This window comes from Tupaia chinensis, unplaced genomic scaffold, assembly GCF_000334495.1.
Source record: "Tupaia chinensis unplaced genomic scaffold, TupChi_1.0 Scaffold142716_1, whole genome shotgun sequence".
In the NCBI taxonomy this organism is placed as follows: Eukaryota; Metazoa; Chordata; class Mammalia; order Scandentia; family Tupaiidae; genus Tupaia; species Tupaia belangeri.
Window position 1 is genome coordinate 8,148,568 of NW_006202562.1, and position 20,464 is coordinate 8,169,031.

General features: G+C 40.0%; 1 protein-coding gene and 1 pseudogene across 1 annotated transcript; both read left to right on the forward strand.

Annotated features, from left to right (window-relative positions):
* Positions 1-4,459: 4,459 nt before the first annotated feature.
* Positions 4,460-5,874, forward strand: LOC102467725 (programmed cell death protein 4-like; annotated as a pseudogene).
* A 12,445-nt stretch (positions 5,875-18,319) lies between these two features.
* On the forward strand, positions 18,320-20,002 carry KIAA1586 (KIAA1586 ortholog; the record flags this gene model as incomplete). Its single annotated transcript, XM_014582172.1, is given in 9 exon segments — positions 18,320-18,365; positions 18,368-18,531; positions 18,533-18,686; positions 18,689-18,772; positions 18,862-18,895; positions 18,897-19,024; positions 19,310-19,479; positions 19,740-19,842; positions 19,845-20,002. Coding segments are annotated over 9 exon segments (1,041 nt in total), but the record flags the coding sequence as incomplete, so codon positions are not given.
* Between the last annotated feature and the right edge of the window lie 462 nt (positions 20,003-20,464).

Consider the following 20,464-nt stretch of genomic DNA (forward strand, 5'->3'; position numbering starts at 1 on the left):
GACCTGCAGTCAGCTATGTGGAAGCTGGCTCCTTCAACCACTAGGCTATGGAGCCAGCCCCCAAAATGAGTTTTCAATGAGTTTTGTTTTATTTATTTATTTATTTTTGGAGAGGTTTTTGTTATAGGGTGCGTACACTCACCAGACAGACAGAGAGAGACAGACAGAAAGCAAGAAATCACCCCCCAGGGGGGATGGTCACACCGCAATCCCTCCTCCTCTATTCTCCCCTCAGGATCTTGGGCACGCACACACACGCACCTGGCATGAGTTTAAGCCACCAAGTCCAGGACACGAACCGCGGTTGACTACATGGGAGTCCAGCGACATAGCCATTACACTAACTGCTGGTTCCTCAATGAGCTTTTTGAAGACCCCTCAGACTTCCCCCATGTCCTCTCCAGGAGCTCAACCTTCGAGTATCCACCACCCATTCAGCTACCTGGAAGTTCCCTGAACCATGCTCTTCAGGGTTTTAATGAAAGCTTCATTTGGTAGACATGATTGAATCATTAACCGTTAGTGATCAACTCAGCCTTCAGCCCCTACTCCTTGGAGGTGGGTATGGAAGTTCCACCCCTCTAACCACAGAGTTGGTTGCTTTGGCAACCAGACCCACCCTGAGCCTATCGAGGAGCCAGAGATATCTCACCAGAACAAAAGTTGCTCCTATCACCCAGGAAATTCCAAGGGATTTGGGAGCTTAGTGTCCTCTTTATCATTCAGGAAATTACAAAGGTCTTAGCTATTCTGTGTCAGGAACTAGAAGGGGAGTTGGAGGTCAAAGACCAAACATTAAAATGAAAGATTCTCCTACTGGCCCTATCTACAAGGGTTTTTGGAGTTCTGTGCCAGGAGCTGGGGCCAGAGACCAAATCCACATGTTTTAGTGCGTGACCATATTGTATTCTTTCTTAACACGAGTCCACATGCTTTCAGAGAAAGCTGGCTCATTGCTCTGGGCAGGGCTCTCCTCATTCAAGTGTGTGGAGCGCCTGCAGCGCACACCCCCAGAGTGACAGCTGCTCCTCGGTAACTCTGGACATACACTTCAGACGCCCCATCAATACCCTCTCTTCCATCTATCCCCAGGAAGTGGCCATACACATTGACACAGGAAACCCACACAGCAACAGAATACTTACTTAAGTCGGGGCCAGTAAGTAATGTAGGGGTTAAGGCACTGGATCCCACATGACTGACTCCACAGTTCAAGTCCCAGACCTGGTGGCTTGAAGAACACACCAGGCACATGTGTGTGTGCGTGTATGTGCGTGTGTCCAAAATTCTTATTTTTGTTTGGAGAGGTTTTTGCTATAGGGCATGTGCGCTCGCCAGACAGACAGAGAGAGAGACATAGAGACAGAAAGCGAGAAATCACTCCCCAGGGGGGATGGTCACACCACAATCCCTTCTCCTCCATTCTCCTCTTGGGATCTTGGGCACGCACACACACGCGCCTGGCGTGAGTTTTAAGCCACCGGGTCCAGGACGTGAACCGTGGTTGACTACGTGGGAATCTACTGACATAGCCATTTCGCTAACTGCTGGTTCCCAAAAATTCTTTTTTTTTTATAATTGTTTTATTTATTTATTCATTCATTTATTCATTCATTCATTTATTTATTTATTTATTTTAATTTGACTAGAGAGGGCCAGAGAGAGAAAGAGAAAGTAAGTCGCCAGGTCCAGGACTTGAACCACAGTCGGCCACATGGGAGTCCAGCACTCCTAACCACCATGCCACCTGCTGGCCCCTGTGTCCCAAGGTCTGAAAGGAGAATGGAGGAGAAGGGATTGCAGTGTGACCATCCCCCCTGAGAGGTGATTTCTCACTTTCTCTCTTTGTCTAAGTCTGTCTCCCTCCAGCGAAAACAAAAATGTTACCAAAAAAAACCTTTTACATAAACCAATTGAAGGCGTCTAGCCAATAATTGGGACTGAACTGGAATTCAAATGCAACTCTCTGTGTAAGACACTCTTTTATCTGCACTTTATTGTTTCCCCAACTAAAATTCTAAGATAAAAATTTATAAATCTTTAAGTTTATTTATTTTCTGAGAAAGAGGCACCCTGGATGAGGTCTTTACTCCTTGATCTTCTCCCTGCCCTGCTGCCACCCAGAACAATAGGTGTACCCAGGGCCCACCCACCAGGTTCAGGAGACCCAGCACACAACCCCGAGCCTTCTCTATGGCTTCCAGCATCATGCAGCAGTGCCGCTATGACCTGTGCCAGTTAGAGTGGGACCAAAAATAAAGTCTTAAATTTGAAGATTGCAACTTAATTATTTGGGTATTTTTTTAAATTCCTCTCCTTGACTTTATTAGGGTACAACCAACAAATAAAATTTGTATATATTTATGGCTTACAATGTGATGTTTTGATATATGTATACACTGTGACATTATTAAATCAGCTGATTAATATACCCACCACTTCATATACTTATCACTTGTAATAGGAACATTTAATATTTACTCTCTTGGGCCAACTCGTGGCATAGTAATTGAGGGAGCTGGAACCCTTGTGGCTGACTTCATGGTTCATATCCCTCCCTGGTGGCTTGAAAAACACAGGGGCAGGATATGCATGTGTGCCTCAAATCCCAACAGGATGAAGAAATGGAAAAGGGATTATAGCATGACCAGTCCATTAGGGGGACTGCTTTCTTCCTCTCCCTCTCTCTGAAGAGTGCACATGCCTCTGGCAAAAACAAAAACAAAACCCTATTCTCAGCAATTCTCATGTACATGATACATTATTATGACTCTAATGTCCATGCTGACGATAGGTCTCCAGAACTTGTCCCATTTAGCTGAAACTTGGTACCCTGGGACCAACATCGCATTCCCCTAGCTCTCATCCCAGACCTTGTATCCACCATGCTACTCTTTGCTGCTACAAGCATGATTTTTTTAGATCCCACATGTAAGTAAGATCATGGCAGAGTTTGTTTCTCTGGGCCTGGTTTGTTTCATTTAGCAAAATGTCCTTCATGTGGGTATTTGATATCTTTGATATCTTGCATTGTTATCTACCTTTTCATCTTTTATTATGCCCTCAGGAAGATAGTCTGCCCTAGTAGTCATTATATAGAAAGAGAAACTAGGGATAAGTAACATAATTACTTTAATGTTTTTAATTATGCTTTTTTTATAGGCACTTGAAAATACTACCAGCACGGTGAGATCATTTACTCTCATTACATGGCAGGTTAAAGACCAGCCTTGAATGAGAATGTGGGCTTTTAGATGCTTGCACACACACTAGTCTACTTTTATATGTTAGAAACAAGAAGTATACAAATATCTATGTTTGAATTTATTAAGTGAAATAATCAGGAGGTATATCATTTTCTTTAAAAATGTGCACATAGGGCAGACATGTGTACACAAGGAATAACTCTAGGAAATAACTCTACAACAACGGAGAGTACCCAATGAGGCTATTATGAGATGCTATAAGGTATTCACACTAGCAGTGAAGCGGTGTATATTTCCAAGTGGACTTAGATTACCTGAGGATGAAAACTCAAGGGCAGCCAAAAAAAAGATGTACAAGATTAGTGCAATTGATATGTAGAGAGGGAAAATGGAATTGGATAAAATGCTCTATTAAAAACGGAGAAGAATGGGTCAGTCCATGGTCTGATGGTTAAGGGAGTTGGATCCCACATGGCCGAATGTACAATATGAGTTCTGGACTCAGCAGTTTGAAAAGCCAGCTGAGTGCATATGCATGTGTGCCCAGTATCCCAAGAGGATAGAGAAATAGAGAAGAAGGGATTGTGATGTGCTCATACTCATTGGGAGGGTGCTTTCTCCCTCTCTATCATTATCTCTTTGTCTCTCTCTGGGGAGAACATATGCCCTATGGCAAAAAAAAAAAGAGAAGGCAGAAAGATTGGAAGACAGAAAGCAAATACAGGAACAATAAATAAAAAACAGTTACAAATACGGTAGACATTAATCCATTAAGTGTGGATGACCTAAATAACAAATTAAAAGAAAGAGAAAGAACGGATAAAAAAATGACCCAATTATATGCTGTTTTCAAGAAATCCACTCTAAATATAAAACACAGATGAATTAAAAGTAAAGGGCTGTTGGAGCCGGCAGGTAGTGTGGTGGTTGGGGCACTGGACTCCTACATGGGCAACCACAGTTCAAGTCCCAGCCCTGGCAGCTTGCTTTCTCATGCTCCCTTTTTTCTCTGTCTATCTCTCTCTGGTCAAAATTGAAGAATAATGAAAACAAATAAAATTAAAAATAAATAAATCCTTTTTTAAAAAAAAAGTAAAGTGTTGGGGCGCTGAGCGGCGGCAGAGGCTGGGGAGCGGGGGCGGGGGCGGGGGGGCACAAGGACCTAGACGAGCAGCAGTGGTAGCCCGAGGTATCCTTAAGGAAGACTTCCGTTTGGTAACTCGTTTAATCAGTGCTAGTGGAATTAAGAGACGATGGACATAGAAAATGAACAGATACTGAATGTAAGCCCCACAGATCCTGATAATTTAAGTGACTCTCTTTTTCAGGTGATGAAGATAATGCTGGGAGTGAGGAAATAAAGAATGAAATAAATGGAAATCGGATTTCAACATCCTACATTAATGAAGCTAGAAACAATGCCAAGGTAAAAAGACAACTACGGACAAACTCATCCTGGGACTCCGGCAGAGGTGATTCTGTCAGGTGAAGCCCTTAGAAGTGGAGTATCTGTACCAGCCGGTCCAAAGGGAAGGTTGCTAGATGGGCAATACAGATCTGGGAAAGGAAGGGGACTACCAAAGAAAGGTGGTGCAGGAGGCAAAGGTGTTTGGGGTACACCTGGACAGGTATATGATGTGGAGGAGGTGGATGTGAAAGATCCTAACTATGATGATGACCAGGAGAACTGTGTTTATGAAACTGTAGTCTTGCCTTTGGATGAAAGGGCATTTGAGAAGACTTTAACACCGATCATACAGGAGATTTTAATAAAGTTGTGGAAATGCTGAGAGATTTAAATCTTGGTGAAATGAAAAGCGGAGTACCTGTTTTGGCAGTGTCCTTAGCATTGGAAGGAAAGGCTGGCTAGTCATAGAGAAATGACATCTAAACTTCTTTCTGACCTTTGTGGGACAGTAATGAGCACAAATGATGTGGAAAAATCATTTGATAAGCTATTGAAAAATCTACCTGAATTAGCAATGGATACTCCTAGAGCACCACAGTTGGTGGGCCAGTTTATTGCTAGAGCCGTTGGAGATGGAATTTTATGTAATACCTATATTGATAGTTACAAAGGAACTGTAGATTGTGTATAGACCAGAGCTGTTCCGGATAAGGCTACTGTGCTCCTCAGTATGTCCAAAGGTGGAAAGCGTCAAGACAGTGTGTGGGGCTCTGGCGGTGGGCAGCAGTCGGTCAATCACCTTGTGAAAGAGATTGACATGCTGCCGAAAGAGTACTTACTGTCTGGAGCCATATCTGAAGCCGAACATTGTCTTAGAGAACTGGAAGTACCTCATTTTCACCATGAGCTTGTATATGAAGTCATTGTAATGGTTTTAGGGTCAACTGGAGAAAGTACATTTAAGATGATTTGGCATTGATTAAAATCCCTCTGGAAGTCTTCTACCATTACTGTAGACTAAATGAAAAGAGGTTATGAGAGAATTTATAATGAAATTCCAGATATTAACCTGGATGTGCCACATTCATACTCTGTGCTTGAGCGATTTGTAGAAGAATGTTTTCAGGCTGGAATAATTTCCAAACAACTCAGAGATCTTTGTCCTTCAAGGGGTAGAAAGCATTTTGTAAGTGAAGGAGGCAGGGGTCGTCTTAAACCAGAGAGCTACTGAATGTAAGAACTCTTGCATAATACAAAATAAGTATATGAATTGTAAGAGGTGTTAGCACAGGTTTGTTTGTTTGTTTTGTTTTTTTCTTTTTTTTAACACTTCTTTTGGGTACAAGGCATTTCTGAAATTTCATAAGCTTACATATAAGGGGTATTTTTAAAGACTTTTTTTTGTTTGTTTTTGTTTTTGTTTTTGATTTTTTTTTTTTTGGAGAGGTTTTTGCTATAGGGCGCGTGCGCTCGCCAGACAGACAGAGAGAGACAGAGAGATAGAAAGCAGGAAATCACCCCCCAGGGGGGATGGCCACGCCGCAATCCCTTCTCCTCCATTCTCCTCTCGGGATCCTGGGCACGCACGCACATGTGCCCGGCGTGAGTTTAAGCCACCGGGTCCGGGACTCGAACCGCGGTCGACTATGTGGGAGTCCAGCGACATAGCCATTACGCTAACTGCTGGTCCCTTTTTGTTTTTGTTTTGAGAAGAGGGTAAAAGAGAGACAAAAAGTAACCACTTCTTAAGTGGAGTATCCTAATAAGCTACCTTTTGTTAAGTGCCGTGTTTATGACCTAATCATTCCAAGTTTGGCATTGATGTCTGACTGCCACTCCTTCCTTCCTTCCTTCCTTTCTTCCTTTCTTTCTTCCTTTCTTTCTTTCTTTCTTTCTTTCTTTCTTTCTTTCTTTCTTTCTTTCTCTTTCTTTCTTTCTCTCTCTCTCTCTCTCTCTTTCTTTCTTTCTTTCCCATGAGGAAGTCCAGCGCCCTTAACCACCATGCCACCTGCTGGCCCCACCACTCCTTTCTTTCAAGGACAGTGCTTTATTTAGGGGATAGCGTGCTAAAACCCCATGTTGGCTGCTGTTGTTGAAATACTATGCTTTGAGAGTTAAAAAAAAAAGTTATTTCTTTTTTTTTTTTTGAGAGGTTTTTGCTATAGGGCGCGTGCACTAGCCAGCCAGACAGAGAGAGACATAGAGATAGAAAGTGAGAAATCACCCCCCAGGGAGGATGGCCATGCCACAATCCCTTCTCCTCCATTCTCCTCTTGGGATCTTGGGCACGCACGCACACGTGCCTGGCGTGAGTTTAAGCCACTGGGTCCGGGACTCGAGCCCCGGTCAACTACGTGGGAGTCCAGTGACATAGCCATTACGCTAACTGCTGGTCCCAAAAGTTATTTCTTTGTCTTAAAGAATTTTTAAAAATGAGTTAGTCGGGACCAGCGGGTGGCGTGGTCGTTAAGGCGCTGAACAATCCCACATGGCTGACCAGGGTTCAAGTCCTGAATCTGGTGGCTTGCTTTCTCACTTCCTCTCTCTCTCACTCTCACCCTCTGTCTCTCTGTGGTCAAACTAAAAAATAGATGAATGAATAAATAAAATAAAATAAAATAAATAAAACCCACAAACATTTTAAAAAAATGAGTTAGTCATGAGACTTAATTCACCTTTGCAGGGAAACATATTGCTTGGTCTTAAAGACTAGACAGTAAGTAAATGGTGGCTGGAACATCTATTTTTCTACAAAACTGGAAAAATGAACCTGGTTCTACAAGAATGTACAACAAAATAAAACATGTGAAGCAGTGTTGATTCTTTATTGGAAGTACATTTATTCTAGGTCTTTCAAAAATTTTTTTGAATTTCACGCAGTAAATTTTAGGTTTGTATAAGGAGGCACATTTGAACCTACTGAATTTAAGCTGTGTTCCCTGCACATTTTTATTCTTATAAACTTTTAAGTTGAAAGTACAGTCATAAATTCTTTTAGTTCACAGTGAGGGGAAAAAAAGTAAAGGGTGGGAATGAGACAAATTAACATTAATCAAAAGAAAGTGAAGTAACTATATTAATTTCAGATGAAACAAATTTCAAAGCAAGGGACATTATCAGTGATAATGGAGGCATTATTGAACAATAAAGGGGTCATTTCTCAAAGAAGACATAACAACCCTTCCTTGTTATCTAACAACGGAGTATTAAAATATGAAAGGTAAAACTAATAGAACTGCAGGAAAAACAGACTAACTCCCTGTAATAGTTGGAGACTTCTATATCCCTCTATCAGTAATGTATAGACCCTTCTGCCAGTAAGGATATAGTTGAACTGAGCAGAATTATCAATCAGCTGCATCTAATCGACGTTTACTGCGTATTTTACCCAACTAAGCAGAGTGCACATTCCTCAAAGGCTCAAGTGGAACATTCACCAAGACAGACCACATTCAGAACCATGAAACACACCGTAGCAACTTTAAACGAATACAAGCCATATAATGTGTGCTCTCAGACCCTGCCAGAATTAAACTAGAGATCAGCAGTGGAAAGAGATTTGGATAATCCAAAATATTGGAGTTTAGACAACACTTCTGAGGCCAGCAGGTGGCGTAGTGGTTATGGTGCTGAACTCCCACAGTTAGAGTCCCAGATTTAGCAGTTTAAAATTCATGCCCAAAATCTCAGGAGGGGAAGGCATTGTGGTGTAGCCATCTCCCTTGGGAAAGTGGTTTCTCGCTTTTCCTCTCACTGTGTCTTTCAGATGAGCGCATGTGCCCTAAGGCAAAAACAAAACAAAACAAAGAACACACATACATACACACTTCCAGGCTCAGCCTCCCTCAGAGATGCAGTTAGTAGTGTACTGTACTGTGGAGCTGGAAGAAGCCTCGTGTCAACTACAGTTCAAGCCTCTAGACCGGTTTGTCTGAAAACATGCCAGGGGCATGGTGGGCTGGAGAACTGGAGGAAGGGAATTGTGGCAATGACCAAGCCCTCGGCAGGATGCTTCTTTCCTCTCCTCTCTCTCATGCACGCACATACACGCTATCATGAATCAAAAACAGAAGGAAAAAAACCCATATACTTCTAAATAATACATGAGTTGGTTAGCAGGTGGCAGGGAGGTTAAGGTGGGTAGATCCCACATGACAGACTGTGTAGTTCAAGTCTTGGACCTGGCAGCTTGAAAACATGCAAGGTGCATGTGTGCCCAAATCCTGGAGAATGGAGAAGGGATTGTGGCATAGCCATCCTCCCTGCGGGGTGATTTCTCACTTCCCCTCTCTCTCACTCTCTATATCTCTTGCGCAAGCATATGTGCCTTAGAGCAAAACTAACTACCTACTTAAATAAGTGACTAATATGTAGGTTGTGGATCAGAAAAACTCTCAAAAGAAATTTGAAAACACTTCTAACTAAATGGAAAGGAAAGCACAACATATCAAAAATTGGTGAGATACACCGAAAGTGCTGCTCCGAGGAAAATGTATAGAATGAGTATATTAGAGTATATTAGAGAAGAACAATCCAAAATCAAAATTTTACTTTAGGAAAATAGAAAAAAATAAAAAAACAAGAGCAAATTAAATCCAAAATAAATAGAAGAAAAGAAATAATAAAGTCAAAAGAGAAACCAATGCAATAGAAAACAGAAGATGGAGGAAATCGACAAAACTGAAAGGTGCTTCTATGAAAAGTTCTATAGAGTTGATAAAACCCTAACCAACTAAAGAAGAAAAAAAGAGAAAAGACAAAAATGACTAATACTGAAAACAAAAGAGAGCTATCACTACTAATCCCGTGGACAGTAAACGTATAATAAAGGGAAGTTATGAACAATTCTGTGTTCATGAACTTGACAACTTAAAACAGATAAAATGGACCGATTCGATGAAAGACAGCCTACCAAAACTCAACACAAAGAGAAGCAGATGATCAGAATAGTCCTACAACTATTAAGGAAACTGAAGCAACAATGAATTACTTTCCCAAACAGAAAGCACCAGGCGTCGATGGTTTCACTGGTCAATTCTGCCAAACATCTAAAGATGAAGGGATACTAATTCTCTACATTTTATACCCGAAAACAGAAGCAAAAGGAACACTTTCTAACATAGTCTATAAGGCCTACATGATCCTAAACCATAACCAGACAAAAACATTTCAAGAAAATAAAATTATAATGGCCAGCAGGTGGTGTGGTGAAGGTACTAGACTCCCAGATGGCTGATCATGGTTCAAGTCCCGGAACTGGCGGCTTGCTTTCTCTCTTTCCTTCTCTCTCTCTCTCTGTGTGTGTGTGTGTGTCTCTGGTGAGTGTGTGTGTCCTGCAGCAAGTTCAAATAATAATAATGATAAATAAAATTAAAGAAGTCTAAAACCTCTTTAAAAGAAAATAATATAATAATGTTTCTCTTGAACGTAGATGTAAGAATCTCTCAAAAATTATCAGCAAATCTAATATGACAATGTACATAAAAAATATAAACGAATCATGGATACAAGTCGTTACGCATTTGCCAAAAACATACAGTTCTGTGTTTTGTATTACGCAAACAGTAACCCTTGATGTAAAATGTGCACTTTAGTTAATAACATGTCAATGAGTCGCTCATCCATTGTAACAAACGTGAACTCAAAATGTGAATAAAAATAAATAGAAATCCTGGGGCTGGCAGGTGATGTGGTGGTTAAAGGCACTGGACTCCCACATGGCTGACCAGGCTTCAAGTGCTGGACCTGGCAGCTTGTTTTCTCATTTTTCTTCTCTCTCTCTGATCAAACTGGAAAGTAATAATAATAATAATAAATAAAGTTAAATAAAATAGTTCTTAAAAATAATATATAATTAGAAATCCTACCTTTTGTATCAAAATATCCATGAAAACGGATCACTATTATTCAACAAGTGTACAAGGATTTTTTATTTTATGTTTCTCTCTCATGGCTTAGCTCTGAGGACGGTACCCTGGTCATGGAACTGTAAAGTAATGTGGGCATCAAAAATTTTGAGAAAACACCATAATTTCAAACAATAAGAACTGGGAATGTAGACTTTTGAAGGCCAAAAAGAGAGAGACTCTAAAGTGAAGTGACATGGTGACATGAGGAAGGGAATCCCTTAATTCTTTATATGAAAGGGCCCAAATTGAATATCCAGGGAAGAAAATTACAATGGCAAAAATAAAAAATACTCTGGGTAAAATTAACAGAAGATTTGACACTACAGAGTGGTTCTGAATACCTAAGAATAGAAACTATTCGTAATGAGACACGTAGAAAAAAGAGTTTAAAAAGGAAAAAAGAGCAACGGTTGGCTGTGGGATAATTTCAAGGAGAAAAATATATGTGAAATTAAGTCTCTGAAATGAAGGGAGGATAGAAGAAATAATAAAGAAGCAGTTGAAGAAACAATGACTGAAATGTTCTCAAGTTTATACAAAACGTTAATACAAACCCAGGGACCCAAGAAGCTTATCAAACTCAAGACCAAGAAATATGAAGAAAATTACACCAACGCACATTCAGATCAAATTATGTAAAACTACGCATAAGAAGAAATGTGTAAAATTTTGTGCAGCAAAAGATATTACCAACAGAGTTTAAAAAGGCAACTGAGGGACCAGCAGTTAGCGTAATGGCTATGTTGCTGAACTCCCATGTAGTCGACCATGGTTCAAATCCTGGACCTGTTGGCTTAAACTCACGCCGGGTGCGTGTGTGTGTGTGTGTGCTCAAGATCCTGAGAGGAGAATGGAGGAGAAGGGATTGCAGAGTGGCCATCTGCCCTGGAAGGTGATATTTTGCTTTCTGTCTCTCTGTCTCTCTCTGTCTGTCTGGCGAGTGCACACGCCCTATAGCAAAAACCTCTAAAAAAAAAAAAAGGCGTCTGACAGAATGGGAAAATATTCTTGAAGCCTGTATTCAATAAGCAATTAATATTCAGAATTTAACGAAAACTTCTAAAACACAACAACAAAAAGAACCTCCCACAGTTTAAAATTGGGCAGAGGACTGGATCAGCAGATGGCATGGTGATTAGTGAGCTGGATTCCCACATAGCTGACTGCGGTTTGAGTTCCAACCTGGCAGCTTGAAAATCATCCTGGCACAAATCCCAAGAGGTGAATAGAAGAGAGGAGATTGTGTCATGGCCATCCCCCCTAAGGAGTGATTTCTCATGTTCTCTCTCTCTCTCTCTCTCTCTGGTGAGTGCATGTACCCTGTGGCAAAAGAATACCAAAATAAATAAAGAAAGAAAGAAGTAGGCAAAGGACTTAAATAGATGTTCTTTCAAGGAAAATAAATGGCCTATAAGCAAATGAAAAGATACTCAACATCATCAGTCATTAGGTATGTGCAAATCAAAACCATAATAATAACCACTTCACATCCACAAGCATGGCCACATTAAGAAAGAAAGAAAAAGAAAGAAGGAACTAGAAGAGCCAGAAAGAAAGAAAGAAGAAAGGAAATAGGAAGTTGAGACATTACTGGTGAGAATATAAAATGATAAAACTGGTGTCAAAAATAGTTTAGCAGTTTTCCAAAAAGTCAAACATAGGATTATCACAGGACCTAACAATTCTCCTTGTAGCGATATACCCCAAAGAAACAAAAGAGCTACTCATATGAATATTTGCTCACAAATGTTTATAGAAACACTGTTCACAGCCACCAAAAGATAAAAATAACCCAAATGTATATCAAATAAAATGTGCACATGCTTATTATTCAGCTACGGAAAGGAAAGAAATACTGAGACATGCAATCATGCGGATAAGCTCCAAAAGCATTATTCTAAGTGACAAAAAGTCAGATGCAAGAGATCACATATTGTATCATTTCAATATATGAAGTCTTCATAATGAGTAATTCATTGAGGCAGAAAGCAGATTGGTGGTTGCTAGGGAATGAGAGGAGTAGGGATGGGGAGTGGCTGTTTAATGGGAAAGGGATTTTGTGGGGAGGATTGATAAATGGTTTTGGAATTTGATAGAAGTGGTGGTTGTATTTGTGAATGTATTAAATGCCAGTAAATTACACATTTTAAAATGGTTGATTTTATGTTACATAAATTTCAGCTCAATTAAAAAAAAAAAAAAGGAAAGAAAGAAAAAAGATGTCAACCAGGGATGCAGTAATCTGATGACTTGTTTGGGCCTCGAGGATTCAATTTCAGGATGGCTCACTCACGTGGCTCTTGGCAGGAGGACTCAGTTTCTTGCTGGTTGTTGGCAGGGGGCCTCAGTTCAACCTCTCCATTGGGCTGTTGGAATGTAGTGATGTCATAATAACTACTTTCCCCTAAATAGAATGATTCAAGAAAAAGAGGAGAAAAAAAAAAAAAAGCCACAGTGCTGTTTATGATCTTCTCTTGGAATCCTAACACTGTCATTTCCTCCACATTTTTTTTTTCATTAATAGCAAGTCATTAAGTCTATCCAATTATTAAGAAGGAAATAAGACTTTATAGTTTGAAGGGAGCTGAGTGTCCACGTACTTGTGGATATATTTGAAAAACACCACAATTCCTTTTTCTATATTGTTGGATTTGATTTCCCAATATTTTGTTAAGGATTTTTGCATCCATGATCATGAGAGATATTTGTCTCTAGTCTTCTTTTCTTCTTTAACTTTTCCCAGAAGACATGTATGCTAGCTGGGGAGAGACAGAGAAAGTGAGAAAGCACCCACCATGAAGATGGTAATACACAATCCCTTCTCCTCCACCTCTCTTTCCTGTTCAGAGTTTGGGCACATGCTCAAGTGCCTAGCATGATTCTCAAGATGCTGGGTCCAGGACTCAAACTGTGCAGTTGACCATATGGGATCTTGTCACCTTAATTACCATGCCATGGGCTGGACCTCTGTAGTCTTGTTTTCTTATGATATCTTGAGTTTGGTGTCAGGGTTATACTGGCCTCATAAAATTAGCTGGAAATTGCTCTTTACTTTCCTATTTTTTAAAATGTAATTTGTGGGACCAGCAGGTGGCATAGTGAGGGTTAAGGTGTTGAACTGCTGCATGACTGACTGCAGTTTGACTCCCTTACCTAGAGGCTTGAAACTCACACCAGGCACATGCATGCATGCCCAAAATTCTAAGAGGAGTTTGGAGGAGAAGGGATTGTGATGTGACCATCCCCTAGGAGGGTGATTTTTCCCTTTCTCTTTCTCTCTCTGTCTCTCCAGCAGGCACATGAGCCCTACAGCAAAAATATCTCTTAAAATATATATATATATAGATATATGATCCAGCAGATGGCATGGTGGTTAAAGTGCTGGACTCCAACATGACTGACCACAGTTTGAGCCCCAGACCTGGTGGCTTGCTTTCTTACTTTCTCTCTCTCTCTCGTCAAATTTTTAGAAAATAATAAATAAATATGGGACCAGTAGATGGTATAATGACTATGTTGCTGGATTCTCATGTAGTCAACGATGGTTCAAGTTTCGCACCCAACTGCTTAAAACTCACACTGGGCACATGTGTGTGCACACCCAAAATCCCAAGAGGAGAATGGAGAAGGGATTGCAGCATGGTCATATCCCCTGGTGAGGGTGGAGGTGATTTCTTGCTTTCTGTCTCTCTGTCTCTCCAGTGAGTGTAAACACCCAATAGCAAAAATCTGTCTCAAAATAAGTAAATAAATAAAATAAAATAAAAAATGATTTTTTAATATAATGTGCATGGAATTTTATCACCCCATCCATTTCATTTTGTTAAAATGTAGATTTTGATTCAGAAAGTCTGGGATGGGACCTGTCTGTGTGTCTTTCTTTCTTTTTCTTTTTCTTTTTTTTTTTTTAAGAATTATCTATTTATTTAATTCCATTTGTTGTTATTATTTTTTTATTTGACCAGAGAGAGACAGACAGAGAGAGAGAGAGAGAAAGGGAAAGCAAGAAAGTAAGCCACCAGGTCCAGGTCTCAAACCAGAGTCAGCCATGTGGGATTCCAGCATCCCCAACAACCACACCACCTTCTGGCTCCACTGACTATCTGCATTTCTTATGCACTCTCATCTGAGGCTGGTCCTAGAAGTACACTGAGTAGCAAGATTTAAAGGATGATAATTTTCGAGATATTAGTATTGAATTTCCTAACTCCATTGTCTTATGATCTATTTTAGTTTATTATTTTTAATAAATTATTACTGGAAGTAAGAATGCACATTGTTATTGTGCTTTACAATTTAAAAAAATTTTTATTTATTCATTCATTTAATTTGACCAGAGAGAGAGAAGGAAAGTGAGAAAGCAAGCCATCAGGTCAAGGACTTGAACTGTGGTCAGCCATGTGGGAGTGTCCAGCACTTTAATCACCATGCCACATGCTGGTCCCCTTGTGCTTTACAATTTTAGTGACCTCTTTTATACTTATCCCAATCTTTTCTCACAACAGTAAAACCAAGAAAGGAAGGCATACCTTTGTCTTACCACTTTTGAAGGAGTGAGAGAGCCGGGCTTGAGATGTTGAGAACAGCTCAAAGTGGCTCACATTTTCAATGATATCAGGTCTTTGCAAAGCTGAGTTTTAGTGTCTGCTGTGATGAAAGTCAAATACCATGTAAAGATCACCAGGGTACATGATGTGAAGGTGGCAGCATCCTATCAGATTCAGGTTGGAGAAGTGCAGTGCCCAAGAGACACATCAATATTTAAAAATTTTAAGTATTTTAAGCATTTTTCCTAAAAAATGCTTACGAGGGCCTCCCGAAGAAGAAACCTTCATGGCTCCTGAGAACTAATGATTTCAGGGAAAAAAGAGAAATGAAGATTTTTTTCTACCAATAATTCAGCCTCCAGCTCACAAACTCGAGTGGTAGGAAGCCCCTCAAGCCTTCTCTCTGTCACTGACTCTGTCTCTGTCTTCTCATTTTTTTTGTAAGTTTTCCTTTATAAAAAAAAATTTTTTTTGGAGAAATGTGTGCTACAGGGCATGTGCACTCACCAGACAGACCGAGAGAGACAGAGAGACAGAAAGCTAGAAATCACCCCCCAGGGGTGAAAGTAGATTATTTAAGAAATTGTGTGATCAATATAATATGGGGGGAAGGGAACGGAAGACAACTGTAGACACCAGAGATAGTGTGAGAAGAGGGTGGGAAAGGGCAGAGGGTCAGACATAAGGGTAAATATATTAAAAAAATATATATGTATGTGTATATATATTTATGAAACTAGAAATGGAAAATTATTGATTAAGCCACTATGCAGTATAGTCTGGATGGGAAATCATATTTTGTATGCTGTGATGATGCTTAGGGAATGAATGTAAATTAATGAATTTTTTTTTTGGAGAGGTTTTTCACGATAGGGCGCGTGCGCTCGCCAGACAGACAGAGAAAGACATAGAGACAGACAGTGAGAAATCACCCCCCACCAGGGGGGATGGTCACGCCGCAATCCCTTCTCCTCCATTCTCCTCTCGGGATCTTGGGCACACACGTACACACGCCCGGTGTGAGTTTTAAGCCACCGGGTCCGGGACATGAACCGCGGTCAACTACGTGGGAGTCCAGTGACATAGCAATTATACTAACTGCTGGTTCCCAAATTAATTAATTTTTTAAAAAATGTTTCAGAAAAAGAAACCATGAAAACTTTTTCTTGAAATAAAAAAGAAATGCATTAAAAATGCCTATTTGATGACTGCAGTAAGCTATACAACCCCAGCTACGTGCCACTTTATAATATGTTCATTCTACTCACTGAGGTTTATGCCTAAAGTCAGACTTCTGTTCATGGATATGTATATATCAGCTGCACTTGCTATTGAAAATATTTAGATTAATTAAGATCTTTAGTGAATCAATAAAAAATGTGGGAGGGAAAAGACATAGAAAGCAACCATGGATACCAGAGACAGTGTGATAGGAGGACGGGAGATGGCAGAGGGTGAGAGGTAGGGAATCAAGGATGGGAAAAAAAGCAAAATATACAGGAAACAAGTAATGGAAAATTGTTCGTTGACAATAACATGTATGTTGATGTGCTTGATCAAGCCAATATACAGTGTATTCTGGATGGAAAATCTCATTTTGTATGCTATAATGATGTGTAGCAAATCAATGTAAGTAAATAAATTTTAAAAATGCTTACAAGAAGGGACCAGGAGATGGCAAGAAGGTTAAGGCTGCTGGATCCTACGTGACCAGCTACACGGTTCAAGCCCTGGACCCAGTGGCTTAAAAAACATGTTGGGCACATGTGTGTGCATACCTAAAACGCTGAGAGGAGAATGGAGGAGTAGGAATTACAGCATAATGATTTCTCACTTTCTCCTCTCTCTCCAGTGAGTACATGCACTCTATAGCAAAAGAAAATTAATTTTTCTCCAATTTTTGTGTATTATTTTGAAATAGCTACTAAATATTTGTATTTGCTTGAACCTGGTAGTAAAAATTTAAATGTTCATACTGGCCTACTAGGGTGCCATGAAAAAATTACTGAGATGCTTAGGGCATTATGAGCTGAGAAAGTTTAGAGACTTCTGCTATAGATCATTAATCCTATATATATGTATACATATTATATATACACATATTATACATGTGTATAGTGTATATGCATATTAGTGTAAGTATAGTGTATATACATGTACATATATACATATATGTATCTATATAAAGTATATAATGTGTATATAAGTATTGGGTCATTGGGAAACTCATGACGTATTTTTCTGTGTTTTCCTATGCAAAAATGTGTCACAACTTTTCTGATACCCAGTATATATATATATACATATATATATATATATATATAACATACATACACATATATATGTGTGTATATATATGTGTGTGCACACACACACCTATTATATATATAAAATGTCTTTAGCAGTCAGGTATTTACTTTAGAGCTGATCATTTTCTGTTGGCTTACACTACTCTCAGTTATGGAGTAGTTTGGGTAATTAAGTGTGTCTGAGACATATGTGTTTTCTCTGTGGTTTTTGAAGGACCTGGAGCATTGTTGGTGTTGTCCATGGGAGATGTTGTCCATGGTGTTTACGAATTATCTGGATGGGAAAAGCTTAAGAATTTGCTGGAAGCCATGGGGGGTGGGGGGGACCCGGCAGCTAAGCCCAGGAGCACATGCAGCCTGACCGTTCTCTCCACTCTGCCATGCCTTTCGGGAGAAGTATTAGGGAAATGTGATCCTCTAAATCCTTGCGCACCTTGATTTATGGTTTGTTTTGAGACACGGAGAAGATGAAAAAATTGTCAGGAGAATTTAAGAAAATTAACTTACCAGGGTTTTTACCTACAAAACGTTGGATAACAACTAGCTTTTCCAAATGCTTGGTAATGTCCTGAAATTTAAATCAATAAGATAAAAATCTTCTTTATATCAATTTTTTTCAACTGATAACCTTCTCTTACTTACAAATTTTGATAGTTTTTTTCTGAGAACATGAGCAAGACTTTTGAGCATTGATTTAACATAACATGTGAATTAAATAAGTGACAGCTACTAATTTTAAAAGTCCTTGGGCCAACCAGGTGGTGTGGAGGTTGAGGTGACTGGATCCCTCATGGCCAACTGCATGGTTTAAGTCCTGGACCCGGCGGGTTGGAAACCACACCCAGAGTGCCTCCTGGTGGTGCAAGGTACAGGGGAAGTTACGGCGATCGTGGTGGTGGCACAACAGCAACACCCGTGGTAGTGTCAGGCTGTTGGAGAAATGAGAGACCCGGGCTCAGTGATAACAGAATCTGTCCCTCCACCTGGGCTGAGACACATGCGGCAACAGCGGATGAAAATGAAGAAGACATTCAGTTTGTTAGTGAAGGACCTCCAAGATCTGCTCTTGAATACACTGATCTGGTTTGTGGTGATGAAGAAGAGCCTAGCACCTATCATGGTGATGTTATATTCCCTGAAATGCAGAATGACAAAGTGGTTCATTGTGTATTTAACTATGAAGAAAACAAAAACAGACACAGAGAGGAACAAGAGGAACAAAAATCATTGTGGATTGTCTAAGTCGAAGGAACCATATGCTGAACAACCGATTATTGAAGAAAAGCCATCTCGTTCATCAAAGAAAGAAATAATCTGGTGCTTCCAGATTTTTGGAATGAAAAACAAGCATTTATGTTCAGAGAACAGTATAAATGGCTTGAAATTTTAAAAGGTGGGACCAGAAGTTAGCGTAATGGCTTTGTCACTGAATGCCCATGTAGTCGACCATGGTTTGAGTCCCAGACCCAGTGGCTAAAACTATAAAAATTTTTAATATTGTTTACAGTTTATTAAAACAATAGACCTTTATCTGATATTGAAGGAGCAGTAGAATTACAGGAGAGAAATGGAGAGATCAATTGTTTAAATACACGCTACAGTGCAACGAGGATAGCAGAACACATTGCAAAAGAAATGAGAATGGGTGGACCAGCAGTTGGCGTAATGGCTATGTAGCTTGGCTCCCATATAGTTGACCGCGATTCGAGTCCCGGACCCGGTAGCTTAAACTCACGCCAGGTGCGTGTACATGCGTGCCCAAGATCTTGAGAAGAGAATGGAGGAGAAGGGATTGTGGCGTGGTCATCTCCTCGTAGAGTGATTTCTTGCTTTCTGTCTCTCTGTCTCTCTCTGTCTTTCTGGCGAGTGTGTGCCTATAGCAAAAACCTCTCAAAAAAAAAAAAAAAAAGAAAGAAAGAAAGAAAGAAAGAAATGAGGATGGAGACATTTAAGAGCACTGTTAAAGAGAATGCCATAATCTGCATCATACTTGACGAAGTATCTACAATTTCGAAGAAAAGTACCCTAGTGATGTATCTCCAGTGCACGATTCAATCAGCTCCTGCACCTGTTGCCTTAGTTGTTGCTTTAAAAGAATTGGTGCTGAAACCAGCAGATGGCGTAATGGTTACGTCGCTGGACTCCCACGTAGTCTCGACTGTGTTGGAGTCCCAGACCTGGCAGCTTTAAACTCATGCCAGGTGTCTGTGTGTGCATGCCCAAAATCCTGAGAGGAGAATGGAGGAGAAGGGATTACAGCATGGTCATTCCCCTTGGGGAGTGATTTCTCTCTTTCTATTTCTCTGTCTCTCTCTATCTCTCTGGCAAGCACATGCGCCCTATAGCAAAAATCTCTGAAGAAAAAAAAAAAAGAATTGGTGTCAGCCACAGCAGAGTGTATTTTCTACGTATTATTGACTACTTTAAATAATTGTGACTTTACAAATGAATATCTGAAAACAAATTAAGTTCTGATGGTACTCATACAATGCTGGGGAGAAAGTCTGGAATAGTAGTAAAGTTTTTAGAAAGCTTTCCTGAAATCATCATCTGGAACTGTTTAAACCATCGATTGCAATTGTTATTTGGTGATTCAATATCTGAAATAAAACAAGTTAATCATTTAAAAAAAGAAAAAGAAAAAAAGAAAACCACACCCTGCGTGAGTATGTGTGTGAGTGAGTACATGTGTGTGCATGCCCAAAGGCATGAGAGAATGGAGGAGAAGGGATGGTATGGTCATCCTTGCTGGGGGAGATGATTTCTCACATTCTCTCTTTATCTGTCTCCAGCTAGTGTACATGCCCTATAGAAAAACTTTAAAAAAAAAGCCATTTAACATAAAAATGTAGCTTACTGGTTTCACAGTGTATTGGCGCCACAATGGGCCCTTTCTGAGCAAACAGGCTGGCAGGCAGCTCCCCTATAGCTGTTCCAGGGAAGATGATATGAGTACAGATTTTGGGTCCCTGCCACTCTCGAACTGAATCACCACTACTGGGTGTGGAGTCCAGGTTTAAATCATTTAAAAAGTTCCCAGGTATTTTAATGTGCAACCAGGTTGAAAACCACAGGCGTAAAGTTC